At 34.4% G+C, this 10,110-nt stretch overlaps 1 protein-coding gene across 1 annotated transcript in view; it reads right to left on the bottom strand.

Moving 5' to 3' along the window:
- RALGAPA1 (Ral GTPase activating protein catalytic subunit alpha 1) overlaps nt 1–10,110 on the bottom strand; it is a 285,382-nt gene that overhangs the window by 173,830 nt on the left and 101,442 nt on the right. The window contains exons 12-15 of the mRNA XM_037739396.1: nt 9,511–9,659; nt 6,094–6,223; nt 3,887–4,124; nt 2,525–2,686 (exon numbers count right to left, since the gene is read on the bottom strand). Coding sequence (XP_037595324.1) covers nt 2,525–2,686; nt 3,887–4,124; nt 6,094–6,223; nt 9,511–9,659 — 679 coding nt within the window. The remainder of the gene's footprint in view (nt 1–2,524; nt 2,687–3,886; nt 4,125–6,093; nt 6,224–9,510; nt 9,660–10,110) is intronic.

The raw sequence follows: 10,110 nt of genomic DNA on the forward strand, positions 1-10,110 counted from the left end.
TCATCCAGGCTGGAGTGCAATGGTGTGATCTCAGCTCACTGCAGCCTTAACCTCCTAGGCTCAAGACATTCTCCCACCTCAGTCCCCCAAGTAGCTGGCACTACAGGCATGTGCTACCATACCCAGCTAACTTTTTTGTATACTTTGGTAAAGACAGAATTTCGCCATGTTGCCCAGGCTGGAAAAATTAACATTAAACCCAACACTTTAGGAGGCTGCGGCGGGTGGATCACTTGAGGTCAGGAGTTCAAGACCAGCCTGGCCAACATGGTGAAATCCCATCGCTACTAAAAATACAAAATTAGCTAGGTGTGGTGGCATATGCCTGTAATCCCAGCTACTGGAGGCTGAGGCAGGAGAATCACTTGAACCTGAGAGGCAGAGGTTGCAGTGAGCCAAGACTGCACCTCTGCACTTTAGCGTGGGTGACAGAGTGAGACTCTCAGACAAAAAAAAGTTAATGTTAAAAATTTAAAAAATATATATGCCCAAAGAATAACCCAATTTAATCTGCTGCTCCTTTTTGTATTTATAACTTTATGCAGGTACCTTTAAGAAATTTTTAATGCTTTAACTTTGTTTGATAGGCTTGTTCAGTTCAGACAAGACTGTTTTGACATTAGTACAACTAGAAAGTAATCACCATGAGCTATGAAGTCAACATGAATATTTTACTCATTACATGCTATGTAAGACTACAAAGATATGTGCCAACATGTTAACAATGATTACTTTTCAATATACAACTAATGGGACTTTAGACTCCCCTAAATGTTACTTTCCGCACTAAGCATATATTGCTATAATCAGAAAAAAAAAAAATGCCCTTTTAAAAAAAGATTGGATTTAAATAAAATAAAAATTTATAAAGAACATTTTTTTCTTAATACACAAATATTTTCTATAAATGTGAGATTAATATAAAATGAAGAAAGGCATTTCATATATAATCATTTTCCTTAGGATTCCACAAGTAATTTTATAGCAAAATTCCCATTATATTCATTTTAATACTATAACACCTTCTTTCCTTACATCTTATCTTATTCTTCTAGCATCAGTGTAATTCTATGCTTATTTTAAAAGCATAAGACAATTCTCAATATGTGATCCTTTCATAGGATTTTACATTAACCATGTATTTTAATTCTTTTAAAATCTTTAATCTCTAATTTTTTTTCTGGTTGTCTCCTCCTTTCAAACCATAATTCATAACACTTTAAAACTATCAGAGCATAATTCTTAACATTTTAGAACCTATCTTTTTATAGAAGATATATCCTTATAATAATGGCTTTAAATTTCTTTAAAATTAATAGTGTTTTTCACTGATTACCATTAAATACAGATACATTCCCATGGAAAATTCTCTTTTCATAGAAGCAAAGATTGTAAACCCTGGAACAACTTCAGGCAATTTTGTTTCAGGAATGAGCAGTATTCTCATTCTCACTACACTAGTAAAGTACTTAAGAAGCCTAGAAAAGGTGGGGTGCCATGGCTCACGTCTGTAATCTCAGTACCTTGGGAGGCCAAGGTGGGAGGACTGCTTAAGGCCAGAAGTTGAAGATAAGCATGGGTAACACAGCAAGACCCTGTCTCCACAAAAAAATAAAGTTACCCTGGCACGGTGCCATGTGCCTATAGTCGTAGCTACTCAAGAGGATCACTTTGAGCCCAGGAGTCCAGGGCCTCAGTGAGCTATGAACCAACATAGACAAAAGAGTGAGATCTCTCTTTTAAAAAAAGCCTAGAAACATCTGGTAGATTGTCCAGGTTACCTAGCTATTCAGTAATCAAAGAGAGTAAGAAAAGAAACAGGAAAAAGCCCTTCTTGTTTCTCATTGCAGTACTTGTCCTACTATAATTTACCCAAGTTTATAAATCTCTGAGAAAAATGAATGAGATGGTAGCTAATTCCACAGTATCCTGTGCGATTTTATGCCCAGAAATTGTTCCCAACATTGTTCCTTTGTTGCTATTTCCCAGATTATAGAGATTATAGAACTTTCTTCCATTTTTGTTAAAAGCAGCAAGGAACTCAGTAATAGACTCCACGTTGGCATCAGCTGTCTGTCAGCAGAGAAAATGAGATTCTTGTTGGAAGTTTGTGAAACTAATCAACTATATAATTGTAGCACTGAAAATGAGCTATCCTAATTTTCCATATTTGTGAGTAAATTCCTTTAATAAAAACTACACCAGTTAATGCTTGAATTCTGCAAAGTGCATCACAGTTCTACTTCTTCAATTCTGTAAAATAACATTTTAAAAGTAGGATTCTCTACAGTAAAATAAACCACATAAAAATAATGTCTAATAAATCTTAATAACATAAAGGGACAACATAGCATATCACTAGACTCTGAGTACTTCTAAAAAAAAAAAAAAGGCTTTGCAAAAGAAGTTTTTCATTTCACAACAATAATCAACTAGTAAGAAAACGACATATTGATATAAATTGTTATTAAGGACTATAAATGTGGTGCCCTGTACTATTCTCATGATTTTAAAGAGTACATACCAACAGTTTTTTGCCGTACTATACTCCTCGCCTTTTCGGTTCCTGGAGAACCAGTGGTTGTTGCACTCCTCTGTCTCATTGGGGCTTGGCCAGGCTGATCACGACTCCATCCTCTAGAAAATGACTTGTCAACTGAAACTTTCTGAAATTCATGTCCAACTCCTAAAAATGTAGATTTTTCAATCTCAATATACTGTTACTTGATCAATAATATCTTCAAGTTATGTGTGCTACCTTGCCTCAAATTCTTACGTTTCCTCACTAATAAATTATAAAGTAATAAGATAAAACGCTGCGTACTGTAAGGCTTTTAAGAGCTTCATTTTATGTATAAATCATATTCCAAAACAGATACAGAATTTTTAAATTAAACCTTTAGCAATAAACTGTTAAAAATTATCTGCCACCCACTTGTTTTGGAATAAAAATGAAACATATAGACAAGAAAAAAAGACAGAAAATGAGCTAACCAAACCCATGCCATGGTGATGGTTAAACCTAAATCTCTAACCTGTCAATAATAGCCACTTGAGAAATATAGTCCAGGAAAAAGTAGTTTGAGTATGTAATACCCTGGACAAAAAGTTAAGTATGAAATGTCACTTAAATGTAATCTCTAGCTAGCAACTAATTTTTAAGAATGCAAAATGCTGGCTGAGTGTAGTAGCTCACGCCTGTAATCCCAGCACTTTGGGAGGTGGCGATGGGCAGATTGTTTGAGTCCAGGAGTTCAAGACTAGCCTAGGCAATATGGTAAAACCATGTCTCTACAAGAAATACAAACAAAAAAATTTCACTGAGCATGGTGACATATGACTGTAGTCCCAGCTACTTGGGAAGCTGAGGCTGGGGGATGCCTTGAGCCTGGAAGGTAGCTGCTGCAGTGAGCCGTGATTACGCTACTATACTCTAGCCTAAGCAACAGAGTGTGGCCCTGTCTCAAAAAAAAAAAAAAAAAAAAAAAAAACTAACAAACTGAGGATTTTAAAAACATATATTAATGAGATAATCATTATACTACTGCCCCACCCCCTTTTAACATTAGACAGATAAATATTTCATGTCTAGGGAATGTTTGCTTTTAGTTAAAACTAAGTGCTTTCAAAAACAATTTTTAAAATAATTATTATATACATTTTAAATAGAGTAACATGAAACCACCTTCTCAGTTCTAACAAAAAACTGCTTACGATAAAAAGAACTAGTTTTTTTATACATTTTCATTTTGTTTAATTCTTAAAACTAAAATAGTTAAGATTCTAAATTACTTATTTCACCCTCACCCCTCTCCCTGGTATGGTTTTCTCTGACTCAATTATTTAAACAAATTCATATAGAGCCATCTCTATGAACAATTCTTACCTTTCCCTTTGTGCTTTTTTTGTTTCTGTTCACTCAGTTTATCCAACGGTAAATCACTGAGATCCAAACTATATAAATTCCTAGCTAAAACTTTAGTTAATGTCTCCATAGTCAGTGACCACTCAGTGGCCAACTCTTCCCAATAGGTCAATGATGACAATACTGACAGTAAGTCATCCCAGAGTTCTCGGGAGATGTATACATTTAGGTTTGCTTTGATCCAGGCAACTATAAGGGTCTATAAAGGCAAATATCAGAAATAACAATAAAATGTGTTTAGTTTGTGACTTCAAAATCACATATTTAATTCTTAAAAAATTACTTAAAACAAGCAAAATTCAGAATTGCATGCTTTTTTAAATAGATAATACTTGTAAAAGTAATCCATGCCATCATTAGAATCTATATAAATTTCATTTCAACAACTGCCAACTCCCAACACCCAGCAATCTAAACTAAAAAGAAATCTCCCTAAATTTATAGCTGTCTCTCATGCTGCATTACATTAATGTTAAATAAATGCTTTTTGAAAAATAGTCTCCATGCTTTTAAGTGTTGAAAATGTTGAGTTACTGAACTATAAAGCCAAAACCTACGTTCCCAAATTAAGGATGGAAATGACTACTACAACTCAAAAATGTTTTTGAATAATACAAGGAAACAACATGGCTGGGCGTGGTGACTCATGCCTGAAATCCCAGCACTTTGGGATCCCAAGGTGGACGGATCATGAGGTCACGAGTTCAAGCCTAGCCTTGCCAACATGGTGAAACCCTTTCTCTACTAAAAATACAAAAATTAGCTGGACATGGTGGTGCGTGCCTGTAATCCCAGCTACTCGGGAGGCTGAGGCACAAAAATTGCTTGAACCAGGACCCGAGAGGTGGAGGTTGCAGTGAGCCGAGATGACGCCACTGCACTCCAGCCTAGGCTACAGAGCAAGACTCTGTCTCAAAAAAAAAAAAAAAAAAATACTAGAGTAAAGGTTGAAATTAAATTTCATTTTAAAGACAACAGACAAAAGCATTATGTAATAAATCTGATCACAGGATTGAAAAAATTCATAAAAGTAGAAACTGATTAGCCAGTATCCCCTGAGATTTTGTGGATGTCTACTAAAGAAAGATATGTCCTCTGATTGAAAAAACAATCATAAAATAAAAAGATTCTCAAAAGCTTAATTCTACAATATTTAGAAAGGAATTCACACAAGTTTATACTTGAAATGTAAAGATGAAAATGAACAGAGTTGAGATACAGAATTGTAGTAACTAGTTACCTCCCAATCTATCTTTAATACTGACACTACAAAAAAAAAAGTTGTTCCACATAGCAAGATGAAATTTTATCTTCCTGTAGCTCCCACCATTGGGTTAGCTCTAAAAATGGGGAAATTTGAATGAAAAAAAAACAAAAAAAAAGGTTAATGAGGTTAAGAGGAGTTCAGATAATACATGTAGCTGGTTTTAAAGGACTGTTCAATACCAGCATATAATTTTAGGTAAATGGCTAATATATAAAAAAAAACTCCTATCAATTTAAATGGTTATACTCATGGCCAAGAATTAGATCTGAGACAGCTTTTACCTTTGACATTAAGAATCATGTGTTTGTATTTCATGTATCATCTTAAAAAATATTTTGTTTTCTATTTTTCAAAGAATCCACAATACATTTAAAGTCAGCACTCTATCCTCGGATTAAGAAAACACAATATGGAATTCCTGTGTAATCAAACTACCACCAGTTGAGAAGAGAGGATAATAGTCTTACTAAAAAAAAAAATCATGATAAGAATCAATCTTGATTATTTACTGCTTTTTCATTATTACAGAACAACATAAAAAGACAGTTTTTCCTAGTAGTCCTAGAGATATGGAAACTTATAAAGCAGTCAGGCCAACATTACCCTTAAAACACCACCAGCTTTTCGCAACCACACAAGTAAAATAAATATCATTAGCCTATTATAACACTTTGTTCACAGACCTGATATTAACTCCAGTCTTATACTAGGCTGTATGTACGGCAAATAGCTCACGTAGATGAGCAACTTTTAAGTTAGCTCTACAGAAGATCCCTTAATAAATAATATCTGATTTAAAACATTATTTTTCCCAGTAACAAGTTCAGGGTTCAAAGAATCTTAAAAAACAAACAAAAAACTTATCTATCCAGCTATTCATGTATTTATTTATTTTTATTGCCTGGAAAAGTGGTCCTGCAAGTCGACCTGCCAAGGTCATATTTTTTCTCCCTTGGAACTGTAGAAAAGCTTGTGATGGCATCTTCAGTACAGACTCCGTGACTCTGAGCAACACAAGCAGCATCTGTTCCCTTAAAATAAAAAGATTGATTAATGTTTCCTTCTTGCATCTGTTTGCATTTGATTAACAGTTAACTTTCAAATATATACTTTTCATAAAAACTCAAATATCAAACATCTTAGAAAGACAACTTCAAATTTTTAAGAGTTCCTTAAATATTAAAAATTAAAATTCCATTTTATAGATCTACATCAATCATTTAAAATCATTTACCAGCCACAATATCATCTCAGCAAATAAAAACCTATTCAAAAGCTGAGGAATTAGAAGTGATAATGTGGAGAATGCTCCCATCTCTCCAACCACAAATTAAGAAGCCATCTTAAGAAGCTGGTGAAGAACACTCATCTACCCAATATAGTTCTATCCAGATGGAATACGATTGAATCCATCTTTATAATATGGAGAATAACTATATAAAAAATCAATCAAATCCATCTTTATAATATGGAGAATATATATGCAGAATCATATCAAGCTGAATTTAAAAAATTACATGATGTCTTAAGAATCACAAAGAAGGCTGGGCAACATAGCAAGACCTATCTCTTAAAAAAAAAATTGGCTGGGTGTGGTGGCACATGCCTATAGTCTCAGGTATTCAGAAGGCGGAGGTGGGGGGATCAGTTGAGCCTAGGAGTTTTGAGTCTGCAGTGAGCTATAATCGCACCACTGCACTCCAGCCTGCGCGTCAGAACAAGACTCTGATTCCAAAAGAAAAAATGAGCTTGATAATTAATCAAGCGTCATTACTCTATTCTCTTTCCATTCTTTTCATTATGCCATTTTTTAATCTTTAAATTTTTTGTCTGTACTGCAAGTTAAGCCAATTCCATGATTATCCCTACTTTGCATCTTTCTCTTACATGCTTATTATTAAAACCATAAAGCTACCTTATTTGAACTGGTATTTCAAAACTTGATTCAACCACATATGAAAAAGACGCTAACAAGGGACTTTCAATTGGGTGTACAGCTATCAGCCCAATCCCCTATCACAGCCTCCTCTTCTCTGGTTATTTTGCAGGTCCATTCCAGGCATAGTGATATGTGGAACAGTCACTGTAAGAAATGTGGCAGGGGCAGCAACAGATCCCAGATCTAGATGTCATGGTTCTTCTGAGAAGCCAGAGTAGAATCAAACAGAAAACTATCACTACATTAAAAATATCCTGGATGTATTAGCAAACAAATGCATGCATTCATTCACAGAATAAAAATCAAAGGTGCCACTTTTGTAACCTTTATGCTTCTAGCTTAGCTACATGAACTAAAAAGCTATTCGATATCAACTACAAATGCAGTAAAGCACAGATTTTCCAAAAAATTTTTATTTGATTTGTTGTTAAAGCATAACTCACTCATAAATCATACAGTCTTTTCACTTTCTAACACAATAAAAATGGTTTTAATTAATAAAGTTTTACAAACTCTAGCCGGATGTGGTGGCTCATACCTGTAACCCCAGCACTTTGAGAGGCTAAAGTGGGAGAATCACTTCAGCCCAGGAGCTCGAGAACAGCCTGGGCAACATCGCGAAACTGTCTCTCTATATATAAAAATTCAATGTAAAATATAAGAAAAATCTCCCAAAATGCTATTACCTCAAGGGAAGTTAAAAAAACTAGGGAAAAATTCTAAAATTGTTTTTTACATAGCAAGTCTGTCAGTATAATCTGGCTCATCAATGATTAAAGGTATACAGAAAGAAAAAAAAGGACTAACAAAAGAATAGTCCAATGTAGTATAGTTACTAGCTAATAACTTGGGCTCTGAAGTCAGAAAACCATAGTCCAAATCTCTAATCACTGTTCAATGGCCACGAACAAGGACAGGTTACTTAACTTCCCAATGCCTAAGAATTATCCCATGTAAAACAGGGATATTATCTGTATCATAGGGTACTGTAAGAATTAAGTAAGAATATGTATGTGTAAAGTGCTTACAAAGCTACCTGGCACAAAGATGTGTACTAAGTATGTAAATAATTATAACTACCTCTACATGCAATTCTATTAATACTGTTAGTAAAGAATTTTTTCAAAATATAAAGCCATTTTATACATACACTAGGCATATGCTTTGACCAAGTAGTCTTATTTCTTAAAAAATTAGGAGTACTTAGTCAAAGCATATGCCTAATTTGCATTTTGCTACATGTACAGGAAAACAACATATATACATGAACGTTCATTGTCCTCTCTGCCCCAAAACAAAGAGAAATAACTACATATCCATCGGTAGAAGACCTGTTAAGAAAATTATGGTACATATATATGGTATAATACTATACAACTGTGTGCATGATTTGATGAGCTAGATATTCACCAAAGGATAAACATCACTACCATCTCCAGAAACTGAACCTCTGAGTTTTTTTCTTTTATAAACTTTTCTTTGTTTGAATTTTATGATAAACATTTCATTTTTACAAACACTACAGAACTGCTTTCCCGTCTCCCCAAAAGGTCTATTTTTCCAGTCAATTAAATAAATATTTATACAGCACCAACAATAGATAACATAATATACTAAGAAACGTGGTAAATATTAAAAAAAAAAAACAACAAAACCAGTATATACCGTGTAGGGGCTCTCAGTTCTATGGTAGTAAATGACATTTACACAAGTATTTAGTATATTTCACAAGAAATATACAGAAGTACAAATACAGAATGGAAACAAGTGAAGAAAAAACTTTAAGTATATGTAGAAACAGGAAGGTGAATCTAATGGACAGTTATGGTGACAACAGGAAAAATGGCAGAATTAGATGTTCTAAAGGAAAGTCAGAAGGTGCTCAGGGAAGAGCAACTTGATAAAGCTGGGAAGCAGGATCTTATCCTGGAAGCTGAAGGTTAGACTTCAGATAGGAAAAGTAGGCAGGGCCTGATTGTATACAGCTCTGAATGCCAGATGAAGGAATCAGGCATTCATATATTTAGTCAATCATTTACTTATTCATTCACTCATTCACACATGTGAAAATTTCATTTACTCTTTTGTGTTTGCATGCATGTATTCATTCCTTAGGGGTTGAGGAGGATGAGGCCATTATATGCTCACTTCAGCAAGATAGTCCAAGGGGTCATGTAGAAGTCTGGTCAAAGATGTTTCAGATAACGTGAAAGGAACTATTGTCACTATGATTAATTTCATATTTACTCAATAATAGGAGACCCTATAATATTGTGAATTAGTCTTCTTCACAGGCACTATTTCTCACACAATAACACACACACACACACACACACACACACACACACACACACACACAGAGGATAAAAAATTTTTTACCAAGTCTTTTTGTCCATTGATACTTGTACAACCATGTACCGATAAATATTAAGAATGCGTTTACACATATCTGTGTGCTCATCCAGAAGAGTTTTTATTTCATTTGCAGGTTCAAGGAGAAATATATTTGATGAGTTTATAATGAACACCTAAGACAAAAGAAATCATTAGCTATTCACAAAGGAATTTCAATGGCAAATTTCATATTCAAAGAGAAACAGACGCTGATCCCACTGTGAGTTAATTCTACCATGAGCTTAATAACTGAAACATAAACTCATTAAACCTTTTTATTTTTATGTTTATCTAGACAAATATAAACAGTAGGTACCTAAAGAAAATAAACGAAGTGCAAAAAAAGTATTTCTTTTTTTTTTTGAGACAGTCTTGCTTAGTCATCCAGGTTGGAGTGCAGTGATAGGACCTCAGCTCACTGCAGCCTCTGTCTCCTGGGTTCATGCGATTCTCCTGCCTCAGTCTTCCAAGTAGCTGAGATTACAGGCATGTGTGCCACCATGCCAAACCAATTTCTGTATTTTTACTAGAGGTGGGGTTTTGCTATAGTGGCCACGTTGGTCTCAAACTCCTGACCTTAAGTGA

Source organism: Cebus imitator, unplaced genomic scaffold, assembly GCF_001604975.1.
Source record: "Cebus imitator isolate Cc_AM_T3 unplaced genomic scaffold, Cebus_imitator-1.0 Scaffold69, whole genome shotgun sequence".
Taxonomy (NCBI): domain Eukaryota; kingdom Metazoa; phylum Chordata; class Mammalia; order Primates; family Cebidae; genus Cebus; species Cebus imitator.